At 34.1% G+C, this 22,434-nt stretch overlaps 1 protein-coding gene across 27 annotated transcripts in view; it reads left to right on the top strand.

Annotated features, from left to right (window-relative positions):
* trol (terribly reduced optic lobes) overlaps positions 1-22,434 on the top strand; it is a 261,569-nt gene that overhangs the window by 81,376 nt on the left and 157,759 nt on the right. For all 27 annotated transcript variants that reach the window (XM_090174540.1, XM_090174575.1, XM_090174582.1 and 24 more), the window contains one exon: positions 21,323-21,671. In XM_090174540.1, coding sequence (XP_090030666.1) covers positions 21,323-21,671 — 349 coding nt within the window. The remainder of the gene's footprint in view (positions 1-21,322; positions 21,672-22,434) is intronic.

The following is a 22,434-nucleotide window of genomic DNA, read 5'->3' as shown; positions in this document are numbered from 1 at the left end:
GTTTCAAATGGGATTTTTTTATTACGCAATTCCACAAAAAATGTAAATAGCAAAGAAAGGTGGCGCTATGTCGCTAAAATTTCTACCTTTTTAAAGAAATATATTGTTATTTTTCGTATCTGGATAAAACACAGAAACAATTTCAAGTCTTCTAATAGTACTTGCTAATTTACTTAAATATAAATTGATCAAGAATGTATTGATAGTGGTATCATGGTCTAATTTAGCTCCCGCGACATGAGACGGGGGAAGGAAAATTGTCATCCACCTACAACTCAATCGCGTGCCTCGAAATATCTCAGTTTTAAAAAACCCTCGATAAACCGCGCTGATTTGATTGTATTATATTCTTGAAATTATTATAACATTAATATTTTACGCAATTTCGGTATCAGAAGATCGTGGTTAACTACTACGCGAAGGACTTAATCGGGCTACGGCGATTGTTTCGGTATTACGCTAGCGCGCTTTCGCTAAAGTGTAAAATGTAATACATTACTGGCGATAATTGCGGAATAACTCGGATTCCGTGATTTCGAGAGATTATCTTTAATTCCTTCTTCCGCTGATAATGGACTTCTCAGCGAGCGTATCTCTTCGTGCAGGAGGTCTCTAAACAACGCGATAGATACCCCAATAAATTCCGCCCAATCCAATTGCGGCATCTAGAATCCGAGATCTTATCCACGTTATATAATCAATTGGCTCCTCTTACGCGGCTGTGACCTTAAAATCGATTTGACGGTTTGTCTAGATTTAAGCGTTGTCCAATTAGTGTGATAGTTATGTTCAAACCTTATTCGATATCTGTACATAAGCAATCAGTCTTTTTGACTCAGATTTGAAGCTGGGAAATATCGGCGAATTTTTGCCTAAAGGTTATTCCAATAGCGGGAGTAAATTATATTTCGCTGTTTATATTTTAATCACGGTATATACAATGAGGTAGAATAAATAGAAATTAATGGTAGGTCCTGTAAGTATTGTTGAGTTGGAGAGTTAGGCCCAGTAAATGAACTAAATAAAACCTAAGTATATTTTGCATAAGTGTCTGCTTATAGAAACAGATGGCGCCAACACGATTGGATAAAGTTGTAACTTAAGCCTAATTCTCCTACTCAAATAAAACGTTTCCCGCGAATCCCAGATTGGTTTGTATCTCTAGTTCATATTATACCTCATTGGGTATATAAAACAAAAGAGAATAATCGTTTGTAATATCGCAGTTATATCCAACTACTAACTATATACACTTTATTCACCCAAATAAACCAACTTTGATTTTCTTGAGATATTATTTATGTAGTTGAAAATACAGATAGAGTTTGGATAAAAATTCAACAATGTGTTTCGAGCACATACCATAAAAACACATTAGTTGAAACATACCAAAGTGAATTTGAGATCATACTGTCTCTTTTTATGTTTGGTTTATAGGAATAAAAGCGTGCTTTGTGAGCTCTGGTTACAAATTCGTCCTATTTCACTGACGTATGAAAGTGCCTAAATGCGTTTCTTTCATAGATAAAAATCCATAGGATTGTAGCAAGAATGTATAGAGGTTAATAAAGAATATGCAGCCGCGACTGTAGCCTCTGTTTTCATGTTCTCCCGGAAGATATTAACCACCTACACGGAGAGGAAACCCGCAATCATTCCCCCTGAACGGAAGAAAGGAAAGCAGAGGGGCGTGCTTTATCTTACGAGAATCACGAGACGAACAGGGTACTGCCCACACATTATCCGTTCACTGGGATATATTCTTAATGCCACTTTTAAAAATATTTCGTTATAGTAATAAACACATTCTTGACCTTTGCGCGATTTCGATAAATCGCTTTTCCTTTTGTCATTCTTTAACGAATGGCAGTCTCGAAGAAAACGGGCTCCAATAATGAAAATGCATTCGTTTCGGGCCGTGATCCGATGTAGCGATAAATCGATTAGAAAAATAGCCTTAAGCGGCTCTAGCGCGGTCTCATTTAACAATCAAGAGGATTAAGAAACCGCAAACATTCCCGGCGAACTTTAACCCCGCGCTTAGAGGCGCTCGAAGTCTTTCTCCCCCAACGGAGGCCTCCCGCTCCGTCTCGTGGAGTATATAATAGAGGACACGAAGAAGTTATTCCACTTTCACCTTTATACGAGTCTTTCCTCGAGTAGTATCTACTCCTCTGGTGGTGCGCTTTATTAGAAGAGAATCCTTCGAGCTCTTCGTCTTTTGCAGCCGTTCCGGCCTCTTCCTAATAGCCAACAACTCTGATGTACGAAAAGGGAACCATTCGATAAATTCTGTTCGAGGAATTCCTGGACGAGGCCTCGAACCGGAATCCCGTTTTAAACTGAAGAACTTTCGCTGTTAGGATGAAAAGGGAAATAAAATTGTCATTTTAACCTACACTCGTGGACGACGGACAATTCTTGTCGTAGCTTTTATTATTACGTAACCTAGAGCTGCCTGAAGTTTAGATCTTTGGTAAATGTTCATTTCAACCTTGAAAATGGTGATCTCGACCTTCAAAATGTTTGTTTCGAAAATAAGCTTAATCATTTCAATATAAAATCACTGCTATAAACACGGTGGTCACGACCTTCAAAATGAGTATCTTCAAATTATACCTAAATCTTATAAAATATAACTGCTATAAATCATGACCTTGAAAAAGGTAATCTTGTATTCTGAAATGTCGATCTTGGTGACCCAAATCTTGATTTAATTGAATGGGTAGGGAGAGTGTCAAACCATTTTTAATTTTTGGAAGTCATTTCCTTCCATGACGTCGTCTGTATCTAATAAATGGCCACTTCTCCAAGAGCAGAGCGGAGATAGGACGCTTTTCAAACCAATACATTTCGGTCCTTAAATGACATTAAAAGTCCCTTTTGAAAAATTCCAATTAAGACGTAATTAACGTTTTGAGTGGGTTGGCGGAGTGGTTAGCATTATCGCCTTGTGGTAAGAGGGCGGAGTTCGATCCCAGCTTGGTGGAAACTGGGGACAAACCCTTCCGCGTTGGGTTCCCCCCCGAGTTTGCTGTTTCCCCTTTAAAAAGGCTTGTTGAAGTTGATGGTAATAGCTATCTTACCGAGGTGTTGGTTCGCGAGGCATTAAGAGCTTGCCACAACCCTCCTGCGTAATGTAACCCGGCCTGTGGAAATAAAGGAATTCAAACTCGCTGGCTGACTTGGGCCTAAGTTAGTTGGTGCCAAGGGTATAAGGCTAGCTGATTATTATTAATTATAATGTTTCTACTTAAAGAGTTGGGAAATGTTTAAATATATTTCTTCAGATCTTACCAGACATATGAAGTCATTGTGTTGGTGTTAGCCTAGTTGAATATAATAAATTTAGAGTTTAGTAACCTAGGACATAATAAAAATTACCTGAGGATAAGGACAATGAAAAATGATTTCATAAATTGAATTAGTTAAACTTAAATTAAATTTGGTGCTTGCACCGTAGCGTCGTAGGCCGCCATGAGATTAGTTTGATGTCACATGATCCTGCTAAATAATCACGTGCCATGGCGGACCTATACGCGTTACCATGGCAACGAACACAAGGCACACAGCTAAGAACATCCTACATTTTGGCCCTAGTCACGATTGAGAGGAACTGCCTTCTGGGTTTGGGCAAAATTGTTTCTAAAGTGCAACGTCAAATACCCTTTCCTAAAACGGTATATTTTCTCTGCATCCTAATAATTCTACTTGAAATGTGAGCATTCGAATAGTTCTGGAAAACCGAGAAAATTAAAAGCAATAAAATGTCTAGTAGTCGATTCTTTACGTTGAGAACTGCCTTACACGGTACCAAGGACTCTTATTGTACCCTTAAGTTGTAGATAAATTATCAAAAGTTTTTTTTTTATCCGCACTACATGTATGTTACTACTATTGACCTTAATCTCTTGGTGTGGAGTCAAAAACTGAGTTTTCTTATGGCTCCTGTTGAAAAGGAAAGGTCGATTATTTGCTGTAACGATAAAACCTTTTTTAGAATTTAAGTAAAAAGAGCAATGTTTGATTTGATTTTGGAAAAGTTTAATCGTACTGGAATATTTTCGGGGCTGTCAACGGTAAGAGTACTATGACCATTGACTTTAAAATTTTTAGTTAAAAATGAAATATAAAAAAAAGATTTATTTCTTACTTACACTCGCAATAATAATTTTCCCAAATACACTACACTCTTCTCTAGCGTTTAAAATAGTTATGACAAATTCAAAGTCAAAAATGTATATAGTATTAATGTGTTTAAAGAGAACGCTCGACCGAGCAAAAAAAAAGATGGATTCGACCAACACCAGCTTTGAGTAATAACTTTGTAGTTCCTCAAATAATCAAATAAAAATCACAAAATTTATTTAAAACACTAGGAAAATATAAAAATTAATTTCCTACCACCACATTAGCCGGGAAAACGAAAGTTGGCTATCGAAATAATCTGTGGCTGGCAACACTGCTCTCTTTGGTCGGTTAAGTATGCTGTTGCCTGGCCGCGTTGTTTCTTAGCATCGAAATTGGCGGTGTTTGCCCCGCCGAAATATTTTCGACCGCTATTTTGAATTATCGACAAAGACTATTTATAATTCACTTTTGCATTTATATATTTAACTCGTGACGAATGGAAAAGTAGTATACTGATTTTTGTATAAAATAAAACACTTTGAATCTCACATAATTGCAGTAATATTAGTTTTGGACTACTATTTTAAAATATTGTATTAAAATATTATGTAGCGTAAAAACAACAAAAGGCCGCCATTAGGGCGTTAGACGTAGCACCCTTCGATAATGAGTATCTATTTATAGAGGGCAGAGTTTGTATTAGAAGATTCTTTGGCATATAAGAGCGAGATATATTTCGGCGCGATGAGAAGTCTCCTTTCTAACTGGAGGCCCTAACGAGCAGGTACTTTTCGCTGGAATGCTCCCAGTGAAACGAAGAGGGCGCTGCGCCGGAGTGACTATGCCAAAATTCCTCCAGAGTTGTTGTTCGTCGTCCGCCATCCCGGAAAGAAAGATTCGTTACTCATGCCCCCCCCCCCCCCCCCCCGCGGACCCCCAACCTCGTACGATCGTCTCGAATAGAAAAGAGCGCGAAAAAGGTGACGCGTCGCAGTCTGCCACAGTTTTATTATCGAACTTTTTTCGCGGATGGATATTCCACGCGCGATGATGTCACCAATTGTGACTGTCGACCGGCGAGCGCGCCAAATAGACCTTTGTCTCGCTCTATCTGACGAGGGTATCGCGGCCAAATATCTTCGCTAAGAGGTAGACCGCGCGAAAGGGTTAAACACTCTAGTCTCGATTCGGCTTCGCGAGCGTGGATTTGGCCAAATTCTTGTACCCGAATCGCTTAAGGACTTGGCCACCCCCCAAATGTCTTTTCTCTTTTTAATGGCTCTACGATCCATATATTTCCCGTGTCTAACTGTGTGGTAGACCAGTAAATGTTTCATTCGTTAATCAAGCATTGGGCTATCCCATGGAAAATACTATTAAATTCGATTGTTTTTTATTTGAAATAATTCAATTTCTTTACTTTGATTAAGGTTATTTTTTATGGTAACGGGTATCGATTATTTATTTAGCCGGTTGAAATTCATCCAGTAGTGATATACGGGAAATTGAAGTTTCTAAATTTGCGTTTACTAGGTTTGGCTATGATACCACCCCATTGGGTATGAGAGTGTGATATTCAAACCGATACTTGGCGCTCTGCGAAACAGCGCGAAAATGTAAAATATTGCTTATGGTAATTTTTAATTGTCCAATTTATTTTCCCCGTAGTTTTGGGAAATGTAAACGAAGTCTATTGTTAATCGAAGTTGATGGGGACAACCTAACGTTCCCACGGTTTGTTATTAGGATTTCACTACGCCCTTTCCTTGATGGTTTGTATCCGTTAGTGAAGCATTACCATTGTGGGTTATTTCATAACGAAGAAACTCTAATAGAGCATTTTTACATCTTCTGTTAGTATTTTGGTTGCTTCGCGGGTAATACAAATATGGCAAAGTGAATTCTTAATTGTTTCCGTGCAGTATATAATTTATCGATAGCTTTTAAACCAAGTGGGGGTTTTTTTAAAACATTTTTGGAGTTTTATTTTTTAATTAAAACCATTTTATTTGATAAATTTACTTTTCCATCCCTGCGGTTAACAGAATATAAAATCTTATATTTTAGTTTAATCTACGCCCTTAATTTTAGAAACATTTTCAATTAAAATTTTGTAACTAAAGAAATCAAACCACTTTTAAAAAAATAGTATTGTTTTAACTTTCGATCAATTCAAACGTCGTCAAATTGAATAAATTAAGTTTTGAGCTTTATTCTTTGAACCAAATATGCGTCATTGCTTTTAATATATTTGCTATCAGGACATCTATTGTTTACGCAATGAAATAGACTGTAATATGGAAACGACCAACGTATTAACAAAAGTAACATAATAATAACAAGTATGGCAATTATGAAAATTAACACCGAAATGATTTTCAGAACGATTGAGCAATCTAGGTTTAGTTCTCAGCACAGAGCCCTCTACGGTCTTAAAATGCATAAGGTGAAATATACTATTACCAAGGACGATACCACAGTTCGAAGGTACGTCCACGTCCAAGTTGGAGCTTGGCGCGAATGTCATTGTTGAAAAAAAAAACAATAGGAAGTGTCATATTATTTTACTTACGGTATTAATAATAAAAATGTTTAAAACACAGGTTTATTCTCAACTTACGGTTGGTTTTGAAGTGCCGATAATTTCCTAACTTATTCCCTTTCATTGTTTTATATAATAAACAGATACCTTTGATACATTCACGTGTAAAATGATATCGCAAAACCGATCGCCGCTATCGATACGAAATATTTCTATGGTTTTATTGAAGTGAAAGGCTCTTGAGGCAGTAGAGTTTTACGAGTCCCACGAGTGTGTCTGTGGGCAGTGGCTGGGAAATAACAAACGCGCTGTTTCCGAGAACGGCATAATCTTTGAATTATTCTCGTCCTTTAAATCCCGGGTCTGGGCTGCAAACTGTGGCGGCGAATTCCAAGACGCCCCTAATTGTTTCACTTCCTTTTTTGTGTTCGTTCCTCCCGCCGAAAGAGGGATCAGGGTGGTTATTCTCTTTTTATGACAGCTCGAACAGAAATGTGTCCCAAAAGAAAGAACATCTATAACCAAATAAGCTGCCCCTGGAACTCTCGAGAAGGTGTTACCCTGATCTCAGCCGATGGGGCCGTTGATAAATCTTACCAAATTCAAGTGCCGCCAGAGTAGCCACATCAAGAATGTATTTATTTATCCTTAAGGAAAATGACTATGTTGAGACTATCCACAAACGTTTTGGTTTTTTCCCGGTACGAGAAAGGGGGACGTAAAAGCGTCACAGGCGTGTACTTCAATGGGAAACCAGGTCTCCTTTGGAACATCCCAAAAGGAATTAAAACTGACATTTAAACTTTATCATCTAATCAATTGAAAAAAGCCGCGTTCACACTAGTCACTTTGGAAACGTTTTAAAACGGTTTCGAAAGATGGAATTGTACAATTTTGGTGACGAATGCATTTATCGTATGGCTATTAATACATTTGACTCTGATAATGTTGAATTTGATCTTTAGAAACCGTTTCAAAACGTTTCAAAACGTTTCAAAATGTTTCCAAAGTGCGTAGTGTGAACGCGGCTATAGAGTCAGATACATCAGTTATGATAATAAACTAGCAGTTCAGGTCATCCTTGGAATACATCAAAGGCAATTAATACAATCAAACATCGCTGATGTTAAGCGGTAAAATCATAGTCACAAAAAGGAGTTGTGTCCATTTCTTAAGACCTGGAATGGTTTTTGTATTATGTTAAGTATTGTGTATGAGTTTTTCTCGTTTGACTGAAGTGTAATGTTCATTATTTTGGTATTTTGACGCCAATAAAAGCCAGTTTTAAAACTCAACTCAATGGGAAACCAATGTAACCCTAGGCTGATTTGATACTCTTTAGAGGGAAGAAGCGAGCGTGAAGGATATGAAGAGCACCGGGAAACTAAAATAAATAAAAACATTTCAGGCGACACCTTAAAAAGAAAAGATTTAACTTTTTGTTCAAGCTCCGAAGTTTAGAACACTGCGGGAAGTTCCTATTAACTTTCCTGCAGAAGTTTTTGTATAGATGATCCGTCGTAACGTCACGAAGGCTTCTATGAAAGACATCTCCTTCGTAAAGCTGGCTCAACCTTGATGGTTAGTATTGTTCAATTGGAGATGCCAGTCAGTTGTCAGAAGGAAATTTCAGATTCTTAGGCTTGCTAGCTTTGGGATCGTACGATCTTGAAGGAACTGCGCCACGCCACCAATTTATCTTTTGGTAATAGAGTTGCGGGCTTAAAATATTAACTTAAAGAAAGGTTAATAAATGTTTCGGAGTTTGTTATCCCATACTCGCACTTTTAATTGACTTTATCAACACTAGAATCACGAACAAAAATTGATCTAACAGTTTCAAGAAAAACATGTTTACTACACCAAAGTAAAAATTTCAGATATTTGAACAGTAAATCGATTTCACTATTTTGGACACCTCAGTACTGTTTAAGAATTTTGGATATCATCGGAAAACTGCCGATATCAGTAAAACCATAAGTGTATTATGTGTTAACACTTCCTATTCTTCACTAGCAAAGGTTTTACTGAAAGCTGTTCACAAAACAGATTGCATTACGGGCTTCGTCAACGTTTTGCGACCACTTGCTAACGCGTCACACGTAGCCTTTGACAGCGCCCCGCTAGGGGGAGATTTTCTTCTTGTGGTACGTCACTCCGTTACTAGCTCTTATTAAAATATTCCCCAAAGTGACAAACTTATGTAACAATATTATAGACTTATGGTAAAACTAATACTCTAATTAAGGCAATTGGCAAATCAGAACTTCTTAAATATTACAGTTATGAATTTTGAAAATATTTTTTTCAAAACTTATAATTTAGAAAATATTGAATTTATTTTACATAAATTTAATTGATTTCTTCCACAAAAATATTTTTAGTTAAAAAGAGTTTGTATCAGTAATTACCGGCCACCTGAATTAATGGCTTCAAAAGTCGCTTGACGACTTAGGCCTAAGGTGGTGTCTTGGGTATTAGCCTAGCCTAGCTGACTTTTACTTAGTAGTTCATTTAATTCTATTTTGAACGAGTGTTTGAATTTGCAGTTGGAGAAAAATTAAATTTTAAAATGCTGGATGAAAAGTCGCGAAGCTATAACATGACGTCAACGTGTATTTAACAGGCAGGCTGTCATTTGACATAGTTGTATTACAGAAAGAGAGATGGCGACACTTTAGAGTTCCCCCGAGCGTTGAATTTTATTATTGTAATTCGAGCACGCGTGGGTAGAGATAGAAAATGGAGTTTTAGACAGAATGAGAGATTGTATTTCAAAATTGGGGATTTGGGCAGGAATTCTGGCGAGGGTTTATGGTGAAGAAAAACACCCCCACGATAATGAAGGGTGCGTGGTCGGGTTCCCAGACACGGATCGGGTGACCCTCCACGAAATTTCCCCAAAATCCCGGGGGTAAAGAGAACTGCGCGATTTTCGGCAAAAGCGAAATAATTAACAGGAAAAAGTGCCGCCACTTTTCGACTGGGTCTAATGTAAATACTACTTGGCCAATTGAATTGCAAAACTACTAGTTGATCCTGCTCTTTTTCGTGGTATTATCATAATGATGATTTAATCACCTGTCACCGCTAATGATGCAATGTCCGCCATATAACGGAGTTCTTAAAATAGCCTTTCCCAATACCGTAAGTCTATAATTACGTTTCGAAAAAGCTAAGTGTGCCAGTTTCAAATCTTGATAACGTTTTTTTAAGTTGCACATTTTGGTCGCTAAAGGCTCTGATTTTGAGTTAGTTTAACGTCAATTCATCGCACACATAGATATCAGTAATTAATTAAACTATCTGGAATACTTCTGTTAAATTATTATAGACTTCTGTTAAATTATTATAGACTTCTGTTAAATTATTATAGACTTCTGTTAAATTATTATAGACTTATGTTAAATTGTTATAGACTTATGTTAAATTATTAAAGACTTATGTTAAATTATTATAGACTTATGTTAATACTTATCATCGAAAATGGACTTTTTTGGTTTTGATGTTATATTATATTTTGTATGGGTGGCATGAAGGGCTTGCCACCACTCTCCTACGCATTATAACCCGGCCACCTGTTTAAAGGAATTATAAGTCGCTAGATGACTTGGGCCTAAGGTGGTGCCTTGGGTATTAGCCTAGCTGATTATTATTATTATTATTATTTATTATTATATGCAGTTTAAACGCAAACAAGGAAGAAATGAAAATTAATTAAATATATCTAAATAATAATATATCCTTATATATTAAAACTAAAAATTAATATTAAATTTAATATGTAAGAAATTATTTTTTTATTTCCGGCGTTTTGTTTCTAAATTTTATTTAAATTAAATATAGCTATATTTTCTAATTTAAACGAGTTTTTGCCAATCGGTATAAACATTAACAATTGAATTGATCGTGCAACCGTCTGTACTTATATTTTTCAACGTAAAATATTTAATAGAGATCAACGTTCTGATAGAAATTGGTTTGAGCTGGTAAAATAACTTTTTGTGAAACCAGACGGATTGTACAATATTTATCTTCACTGCAAAACGTCTATACTTATTTGCAGAGGGTAATATTATATATTCGTTATCTTGAAATGTTTCCGATTACCCACAGATAATTTAATAATTTAACCTTGACTATTTACTCAAAATATATGTATATGTTTAAATCGAAAATAACAACATATTTCAACTGAATAAATATAGAAATGTGGCGTATTTTTTATAACCAATATTAATATTAATAAAACTCATTATTTTCAGAATACGAAACTTTTCCAAAATAATTTAATAAGATTATATTTTGAAACTTGGGCCAGGTTAGTTCCACGACAGAAATTACTCGCTTTTAAGTCTTCTATGAACCGAAAAAGAAAATTACAAATTAAATAAACTAACGTTAAGAATTTCATCCTTAGGGAACGTTATTATAAGCTTATGGAACAACATTCTAAAGTCTACGCTACTTAATCAGCCTAAAAATAGAGACGGTTTTTCCTGACATCGAGTGCAACAGCGTATAAATAATTTATACGGTTCAAAATATCTGGATAAATGTAATAAATATTCAAGGCAAAATTTCTTAGACAGAAAAAAAAACCTCTAGAATTTCGAATATCTTATCTATGCGATTGAAATGAATTTGTTTTTCCATTTTTCTGGAGAATTTAAAATTTATCCATCTCAGACACCCGTCGACATTCCATTGCTCCCAAATATTTTCTCTCCTCATCGCTATAAATAAGTTGAAACTCAGGCGTCCTCGTGTTAAAAAAAGGCTTTTATTTGGTATGCTAAGTGGTAATTGAGCAAAATCTAGTTTGACCAGCCCCCAATTTGCGAGATTAGATTGAAACAACGTTCGGCGATCGGTCTTGTCCTTGGTACAACCGTAATGAAGCGAATGAAAAACGTCATTTCTTGGCTTAAAGCGATAACGTACTAAGTCAGAGAGTCGCGATTTACGCTAACTCTAGGGTAGAAAGTGATCCATATATACATTTCATTTCTATTTTAGTCGGCCTTCAGAGTAAAACTGTTCTATGTTATGAAAGTAACGAAATAATTTCGCGCAATTTGAAACTGATACTGAATAATATTTTTGTCTAAAAATTCGTAGCTCGCACGTGAACGTGGCCTATTTTTGTTGCCATGGTAACGAGTTTTAGTCTGCCATGACATTAGAACGCCTATGGTGCTCACGTGATTATTTTCTCGCGGGTAAAAAGGTCACGTGGTGTTTGCTTAGACGTATTAAAATGTCATGGCGGCCGTTTAAAGGCGGAGCTTAGCTATGACGGATGCCAATGACGTGACAGAAAAATAAACTGGTTTAAAATTACGTAAATTATACCAAAAGTAAATATAATGTAAGAAATATTTATCCTGTGATTTTTTAAATGTGTTTTCGGGATAAAAAATAGTGCAGTGTCAAATACATCATATATCAAGTTTCTAATACTATTAAATAGAAGTGAAGAGAAGCACATTGTGAAAAACTAAATGAAAAGAGACTTAAAATGGTTTTAAAATTCACAATTTATTTATACTATTACATTGAGAAAATATTATTTATAAATTAGTATAAATCCTGTTGCGGTTTAATTTCTACAATTGTGTTTTTTTTAGATAAATACACGTGGTAAACTTTAATCCGTGGTTGGGTGGTAAATTAATCATATTTCGTTAAAATGACCTATGAAATATATTATAAACGTTTGATTAAACTGGTGAATTTTCTTTTGGAGAAATGTTTAATCAAAATTAGTAGTCTTTCCTGAGGGCAGTTGACAAAATGATATTAACACCGATTTTTAGTAACCTCTAAGGGTTCTTAAACAGTTTAGCTAAGTGACAAGGTAATTTTATGTTAGCAGAAAGTCAGATTTTTATAATGTAAAGTTTTTTTGTTTAAAAAAGTGTCCGCAAAATTTGTGAATAGTAGACGACAATACTCTATGAACACGCAAAATGATAGAACGATCTTATGAAGCGTGGCAAAAATCTAAAAAATGGAGTTAGCGCATTATGGCACTATCCGCGGGGAAAAAAAGTAAGTGAGTTTCATCCGTCGGCCGTTAGAGGTCGGCACTGTACCAGAGACGGGTTTTGTCGCCTAGCCGGGCGCGCCGTTACAGGATATAATAATGTTGTAGATATAAAATGCTGTTCCCTTAGTCGTTAATGCATTCGCTCGTTGGTGTAATATCTCAACTCATTTCCGCGCGTCTGCCGACTCGCGAATTATTACATGCGTCGCCAATCAAGAAAGTCTTCGCGTCTTATCTGACACATCCGTCCGTTGCAGCGGTCAAAGGCCCTGCACACGACATCGCATTTTGTTGTCTTGTACACTTCCAATTTAGTCACTAATAAAAATAAAATACTCTTTAGACGTTAGCCAGAAGTAAATTAAGTTGCGTTTTAAATTTGTATTGTTTATTGCTCTTGGCCATTTTTTCGTTACGAATGTACTATAAGTTTACAATGAAATTCGATATGCTTTAGGTTTATTATTAGGTTTGATCTGCTTTTAAGATAATAAGAGCCACCAATGGACTGCAATTTAAAGAATGATAAAACAGGACAGAAAAGATTTAAACAGTAAAATAATTTAAAGAAATTACAAAACTTACCTATTGACACGAGTAACTCGTAAATTTTAAAATTAATTTAACTTTTTTAGGGTTTAGCTTTTTTCCCATTTTTATTATGGACATTTTTACATTTTCGTATTTTTCATCATTCAAGATATGCTTTAGTTTTACTGTTAATTGAAAAATATTGTTAACTTCACTATTACTTTCAAAGCACTTTTAGTTTTACTGTTAATTGCAAAATTCTTTTAGTATTACAGTTCATTGCAAAATTATTTTAGTTTTACTGTTAATTGCAAAATTCTTTTAGTTTTACAGTTCATTGCAAAATATTTTTGGTTTTATAGTTAATTGCAAAATTCTTATAGTTTTACAGTTAATTGCAAAATTCTTTTAGTTTTACAGTTAATTGCAAAATTCTTTTAGTTTTACAGTTCATTGCAAAATTATTTTAGTTTTACAGTTAAAAGCAAAATTCTTTTAGTTTTACAGTTAATTGCAAAATTCTTTTAGTTTTACAGCTAATTGCAAAATTCTTTTAGTTTTACAGCTAATTGCAAAATTCTTTTAGTTTTACAGTTAATTGCAAAATTCTTTTAGTTTTACAGTTAATTGCAAAATTCTTTTAGTTTTACAGTTAATTGCAAAATTCTTTAGTTTTACAGTTACTTGCAAAATTCTTTAGTTTTACAGTTACTTGCAAAATACTTTTAGTTTTACAGTTCATTGCAAAATTCTTTTAGTTTTAAGATTAAACTCAAAATACTAGAAACTATGGATTCATCGTTATTTCAATTAATTTTCGTTACTGCATTAATTCCCCAATTTCGTTTAACAATGTCATAAGTGTATAAAAGATTCACATAAGTGTGTCATTTATCTATCTTCCCCATGTTATCTTTTCACTGACAGCCATTTCTGGAATGACCACATAGTTTTCGTATATTTCAGACTAAGACGCCAGCCGTAATACGTGGTTTTGACGACTTGGTACTTGTTTATTTGTTTCCAAGTTTCGTATTTATCCCGTTAGAGGCGCTTATGTTTTCGGGTATGGTCTCATATCAACATATATGACTTCTCACATAATTTTTATAACTAATCATTTTTAACTGTCACACTTATGTAACGAAATAATATATTTATGATATTAACGTGATGAAATTCCGAAATATTTGAAATTCTTAATCAAGTCTGTCTTAAAAAATTTAAAATGTTGAAATTATAGAAATACGAACGCTTAAAAGTTGTTAAATTCGGAATAAAAACCTGATTAATCCGTTGAAGATCGTTCAAAGCTTTCTGCAGCGAACGACAATGAAAATTGTCGGTTAAATGTAGCTACATTTATCGCGCCTTCGAAAATAGCTTCGAGGAGCGCCGCTCGAGAGAGATAGAGATAGACTGCCCTCGCACTTGCCAAATTATCTTCAGTTCGTCTGGCGATTGTAGCGATGGTGGCGCCACCTAGTTTACAAAGCACGAATTAATTCGAATATAATTGAATTATTACATCTTGGTATAGAAAAATCTGTTACATGTGCAATAAATTTGCGAAATAACATAACATAATTAAATTATTTTTGAAATACTTTATTTACATAAATTACTTAAATAAATATTATATAAATTACTGAAATAAATAGTATATAAATTACTTAAATAAATAATATATAAATTACTTAAATAAATAATATATAAATTACTTAAATAAAAAATATATAAATTACTTAAATAAATAATATTTAAATTACATTATTAAAAACAATATTTAAATTACATTATTAAAAATAATTCATATTTAAATTCCATTATTAAAAATAATTCATATTTAAATTACATTATTAAAAATAATTCATATTTAAATGACATTATTAAAAATAATTAATATAAAAATTCCATTATTAAAAATAATTCATATTTAAATTATATTATTAAAAATAATTGATATTTAAATTACATTATTAAAAATAATTGATATTTAAATTACTTAAAAAATATAATTAAAATTTAAATTACTTAAAAAATATAATTAAAATTTAAATTACTTAAAAAAATGTAATTTTATTTAAATATCTTAAAAAAATGTAATTTTATTTAAATTATTATGAATATTTAAATTATTCAAGACAATATAAATAATATTTAAATTATTTAATAAAATATAAATAATATTTAAATTATTTAATAAAATATAAATAATATTTAAATTATTTAATAAAATATAAATAATATTTAAATTATTTAATAAAATATAAATAATATTTAAATTTATTAATTAAGTGTGATTAATATTTAAATTTCTCAATAAAATGTTATTAGTATATTATTATTAATTAAATATTAACCGAATATTTATTAATATATAATAATCAATTAAATATTAACCGAATATTTATTAATATATAATAATCAATTAAATATAAACCGACAATATATTAATATATCATTATAAATTAAATATTAACCGACTATTTATTAATATTTTATTATAAATTAAATATTAACCGACTATTTATTAATATATTATTATAAATTAAATATTAACCAACTATTTATATTTTAAAACTCTAAAACCATTCTTTGATCTTATTCTTTTAAAAAATAATTTATTTCTTAATTGATAATTTTGTATAGTACTGAATTAAATGTTAATTAAATTTTATCAAAATTTTGTGCGTGAATGAGGACTCAAAATGTTTAATAGTTATGTGATATATTTCTAGTGCAATTCTTAAATTAAATTAAACAATTTTTTTTTTAATATTTCGCTCTATTTGTACAACCGATTTGAAGTTATCCGCTAAGCACCTGGAAATTTTATTGCGTTTAATAGTTTGAAACCATGATTTTTCGCATTTTAAATTCAAATATACTCAAAGACACGCATTACATTTAATAATCCACGAAAATACCTTTTTTAAAAATATTGTTTTAGATAAACAGGGAAAGATAATTTTCGCTTTTTATCCTTGAGAATGTGGCTGAAATGAGGAAAATTGGTAGTAAAGTCGCACCCACCATAGACCATAAAGCACGCACAAATCGCGAATCCCCAAAACTAAGGACCTTCAACACTCCCTTGTTTAGGTGTAATTAAAAACTGATTCCCCTCTTACAAGCGCATTCGGCTCTTTGGAGAGTTGAAAACTTTTATTCATTAATTTTCGGTGGTTCCAATCGAAGGGTTGAAGCCGCAAGCCGACTTTTTTCTTTGGCATTTTGTATCCGCGGGGGACTGTAACCTTCGTTGCCTAGGAAAGGTTTGACGTCGGGCTAATTTTCTTCGGAATTAATTCGTCCCACGCGATTCAAATCAGCCCATTGTTGTACCCAAATTGAAATCTTGTTGATTTGTTAAGAACGTAACGAGAATAAAACAGGTTTTAGTGATTCAGAGATCGTTCTTGCGAAATTAGTTCATTATGACGTATCTAATCTTATTTTGTGACCTAAGAGTCCTGGGGCCTTGGGTATTAGCCTAGGTTATTATTATTATCGTTATGAAGGAGGTGATGGAGTGGTTAGCACTTTTGCTTCGAAACAAATGGAGCCGGGTTCGATACCAGAACATTCAACTGGGATAAAAACTTAATTAGGTTAACGGTAGTAGTTCCTGGAGCTAGTGGCTCGTGAGACATGAAGGACTTGCCACCACCCTCCTACACAATTTTAATGGCCACCTACTCAGTGGCGTAGCTAAGGTCTCTCCCCCCCCGCTAAACTCTTTTGGTGGCGTTTATAAGGAACCTGTGGAGACCCCCTTCCTTATGCGTTTTTCGACGTATACTAATGCTTAGAGTTCGAAATTAAGGGACCTCTTGAAGCTGCCCCCCCCCCGAATTATCACACTTGGAATGCTTATCCTGCCGTATAGCGTATGGTAAGATCACTTTGACGGTTTTGAGATCAAAAATCCCCTTTGCGCGCGCGTTCATCTCACGTTGTTGTTTGTTAAGTTAAAAAAGTTACGTCAAAAAACCGTCAGCCACATCGAGACGAAAATCTGCCGCGATAAGCATTCCAAGTAAAAGTATGGATTCCTGGTGGAAATAATAGGTTTTAGCAAAGGATTTTAAAGATATTTTAATCGTATAAATCTGAGATGGCATTGAATTTAACTGAAATCACAAAGGGCTACAGAATCGTTTGATTTTTTAGGGTGGGTCTAAGCTGTTAGGTATATATCTAAGTCACGTGATGGAAGAAGTGTAGCTACCTTAAATTCGTCCCAAATTGTTTATGTGGTCATTTAATTTTCATGAACGTGGCGTGTGAGATCGGAGCCCATTTCAGGATACTGGTGAATGTATTAGATCCACTGGGCCCGGAAGTAGAGTAGGGTATCAGGATCGGAATATCTGAACGCAAAATAATGAAAGTGAACATCCGCGAGACGCCCTGAGAGGGAAGAGTTGCGAGCCGGAAGAGAAGAACACTTTGCCAACAATTTAATGGCCGAAAACAAAATTGAGCCCAAACAAACCTCTACCGAAATTAACTCCGTCCCACTTTGGAGCTGCGAAATCGGCGCCTAGAATGCGAGCCAGCACGTTTCATTCCGGGAAAAACAAAACTTCGCTTTTGGCAGTAGCTATGCTTACTTCTTCTTCGGCGGTCGTATCACCAACGACGTCTAGAAGTGACTAACAATTGTAGAACTATGCACGATAACATTATCGGAATCCCCTGCTGCCATTATGTTATACTTCACAAAATTTACACGCTCTAAAACGTTTTCTAAATTGGAGTAAAATTTTTATTTTTTTAATTTACATTCGAGGACTAAAGTAATATAATTTATATTACTTTACCAATATTAATAAAATTATTAATAATAATAAATTATAATTCATAGACTCAATTTCCCACGACTATATGAAAATGTAGGCACTAGAGCAGCGGTTCCCAAAAGGTGTTCCGCGGAAGGGTCACAGGGGTTCGTGAGAATTTGCAGCGCGGCCATCTTTGTTTGTGTCAAGAGTCCTTTAAGATAATTTTAAAAAATGAGGTGGATTTCCGTTAGAATTAGGTGGTAATTTAGGTTTCGATAGCAAAAAAAATGGGAACCACTGCGCGCCAGTCGTTTTCCAGAGTCTTAGAAGTATACTTCTACTTCTAAAACACTGGAAAACGACGACAACCCGGTCTTAGCTACTTCTATGAGTTCTTGATATCACATACCTTTTATTTTGCATTTATACGAAAGTTAAATAAAGCAGCTAAGATGAGCAGGGTCTAGGGCGTTCGAACATTTCTTGGATCCTTTTCTTGGCAATCTCGGTACTTCCGTAATTTTACGTGGATTGGATAGTTACCTTGAACTACATTTTACCTTCTACAAAAATAATTGGATAGTTTTTGTGAAAAATCGATCTATTTATTTTGTGATAAATCGATTTATTTGAATAATCTTTCTTAAAATATATTTTTTAATTTTTGTGATAAATCAATTAGTTCGAATAATATTTCTGAAAAATCGATTAATTTAAAATATTTTTCCTAAAATTCGTTCTTTCACCTAATCAATATAATTTGGATGTCCTCCTGTTGCCTGAAATATTTGCCGGTTCTCATGGAGTGAAGAAGCATTTCGGTTTGGCCCGACTTGTCACACTTTTGGGTCGTTTTTTAAGAAGCGTTGTATTTGGTCCCTACGGGCGCGAGCTCCCACTGCTTAATTACCCGACATTAAATTTAATAGCGGGGTTTTTAATTGCGCATTTACTTGGCAACGTGAATAAATAAATTCCTAAAATGAAAATTAAAAATGACGGTTTCTATATCGCCAAATTGGCCCGTTAAAAAATGGGATGATTCAATGATAATTTTTCATCGTTTTAGTCGTTGTGTCATCACCGCCTACTCTGTGCAATGCCCACGTTATAAGTTAGCGTTTCATTTGTTCCCCGCTGGTTGCGTCACGCCTATTTTAAGCGTTTCGACATTATTGACTTTCAAATTTGAGAAGATATTGTTCATGGCCAAGTTTAGTTGATATTTTTTCAAAATAAACAATACCTTAAAACTGAACTGGTTGACAAGTTTTTGACTGCTAAAAATTAAGAAACTTTCGTCGTGATTATTATGATAATTTGATAAAAATTAACAGGAGTTTGATTCCTTGGGGTATAATGAACAGGAGTTTTATTCCTTGGGGTATAATGAACTTGGGTTTCATTTCTTGGGGTATAATGAACTGGGGTTTTATTCGTTGGGATATAATGAACTGGGGTTTTATTCGTTGGGGTATAATGAACTGGAGTTCTATTCGTTTGGGGTATAATGAACTGGAGTTTTATTCGTTAGGGTATAATGAACTGGAGTTTTATTCGTTTGGGGTATAATGAACTGGGGCTTTATTCCTTAGGGTATAATGAACTGGAGTTTTATTCATTTGGGGTATAATGAACTGGAGTTTTATTCGTTTGGGGTATAAGGAACTGAGGTTTTATTCCTTGGGGTATAATGAACTGGAGTTTAATGAACTGAGGTTTTATTCCTTAGGGTATAATGAACTGGAGTTTTATTCGTTGGAGTATAATGAATTGAGGTTTTATTCCATAGGGTATAATGAACTGGAGTTTTAATCGTTGGGGTATAATGAACTGAGGTTTTATTCCTTAGGGTATAATGATCTGGTGTTTTTTCTTTGGGGTATAATGAACTGGGAGTTTTATTCGTTTGGGGTATAATGAATTGAGGTTTTATTCCTTATGGTATAATGAACTTGAGTTTTAATCGTTGGGGTACAATGAACTGAGGTTTTATTCAGCTAGGCTAATAATGATCTGGTGTTTTTCTTTGGGGTATAATGAACTGGAGTTTTATTCCCTGGATTTTATTCATTGAGTTTTATTTCTTTAATTTTAATGAACAGGAGTTTTATTTCTTTGATTATAATAAACAGGATTTTTATTTATTTGATTATAATGAACATGATTTTTATTTGTTTGGTTATAATGAACCGGGGTGTTATTTCTTTGATTATAATGAACAACGTATTTCCAACTGACTTAGCACATTCGAATAATGCTGGTAAATATGAAATATCAAGAATGCATTTATTTCCACTTAGGGAGAATTACCACGTTGAGATGAAATTTAGTATGTCCCCAATATCCATCATGCTCGGTAATTCCTTAAAATATACATCTTTGGCCTTGAAATGAACACCGGTCATGTTAATCTATCCTTCATCTCATGTCGAAAGCAAATTCGTCCATAATGCCCGCGGTCATTCTCATTATGTAGAAATAAGAACATTCTTGACTATATTAAGTAAACGTAGTAAAGACGTGTGTACTTCACTGAAACATATGATTTTCTTTAGGATAATAATAATCAGCTAGGCTAATAATATTTTACCAGCTCAAACCAATTTCTATCAGAACGTTGATCTCTGTAAAATATCTTACGTTGAAAAATATAAGTACAGACGGTTGCACGATCAATTCAATTGTTAATGTTTATACCGATTGGCAAAAACTCGTTTAAATTAGAAAATATAGCTATATTTCATTTAAATAAAATTTAGAAACAAAACGCCGGAAATAAAAAAATAACTTCTTACATATTAAATTTAATATTAATTTTTAGTTTTAATATATAAGGATATATTATTATTTAGATATATTTAATTAATTTTCATTTCTTCCTTGTTTGCGTTTAAACTGCATATAATAATAAATAATAATAATAATAATAATCAGCTAGGCTAATACCCAAGGCACCACCTTAGGTCCAAGTCATCTAGCGACTTTTAAATAAATTAATTCTTGTGGCCGGGTTACAATGGGTAGGAGGGTGGTGGTAAGTCCTTCTGGCCACGCTATTACCGTTAACCTCTAAACGTTTTTATGGAAAGTGGAAAACCTTTTAACCATTGGGGAGATAACTTTCAAACTTAACGCGGAAGGAGTAGTGCCACAATCTGGGATCGAACCCGGCTCCTTTGGCTGCCACCCCACCTTTATCGTGCATACCTATGATTTGTGGCTTTCGTCGAAAAATACAAATTATTTACAATAGAACTGTTTTTCTGTTTTCAGTCGGACTCTGATTTGATCTTCGACGATTCTTTGAATGAACTTTTGACCCCTTCTGACTCCGCCGAGAAAGAAGACGGCGCTAAAGTCAGCCATCGAGCGAAGCACCATCATGGCTTCTCTTCCGAAGGACACGCCGGTCACTCGCGCTTCAAGAAGAAGCCGCAACACCACGGTCAAGCAGCGTTGGCACCTTCCGCTCCTTCCAAGTCAAGGAGTCGCCGCCGAGGACCGCCCACTGGTCATCGCTCACCGGTCTTCACGGACGACGAGGATTTTTTGAACGACGCTTCCGGAGATGGTAGTGGCATTGAACCACCTACAGATACCACTAGTGACGACAACACCAGACGTAAGTACCAATGTGTTACCATGGCCGCTAATTTAATGGCGCATTTTTCGGATAACTTTTAATTTCAACGTGTTCAGTATTCTTTAATTATTTTCTATATGCAGATTGATAATTTAAGTGTCCTTAATGTGGTTTTAAAATTTCAAAGATTTTTATATTAAACAGGGTTGCCACATGTCAGGGAAAAACAGAGAAATCAGGGAATTTAAAAATGGGAATAAAAAGTTAGGGAAATGTCAGGCAATTTTAAAAATTTGTAAAGATTCAAGGAAATGTCAGGGAATTTTAAGAATTTGTAAAGATTCAGGGAAAAGTCAGGGAATTCAATTTTATCTTGGCACTTTTTGGAAGTAATTTTACTTAAGATCTATGGCAAATTCTATGATTATCATTTATTTCCTTGAAAGTGTGGCTAATTTTTTCAACATTGCAATAACCTTTCTACTGAAATAAAAGTTCAATAAAATTTATTAACTTCTGATAAAAGTAAAATATAAAATAAAAATTGTTCTTTAAAAGTAAGGGAAAATCTCTTAAAATGGTCAAGGAAAACAGGGGATTTGAATCTGAAAATTTTGTGGCAACCCTGTTAAAGGATTTTTTTTCGATAGTAAAATAGCAGCTGTTTCATCAACGTTGTATTTACCACAATTGAGTTATTTTACCATTTAATCCCCTTTTCCAAATTGCGCCGGCTAGAGAAGCTTATCATCTGCTAAGCGTGTTTATTACAACAAATAGTTTGCATAGAAAACGAAAATCC

This window comes from Leiobunum rupestre, chromosome 1, assembly GCF_980474605.1.
Source record: "Leiobunum rupestre chromosome 1, qqLeiRupe1.1.hap1, whole genome shotgun sequence".
Taxonomy (NCBI): Eukaryota; Metazoa; Arthropoda; class Arachnida; order Opiliones; family Sclerosomatidae; genus Leiobunum; species Leiobunum rupestre.
Note: the sequence above shows the minus strand (reverse complement) of the source record. Positions and strands in the feature narration are given on the sequence as shown.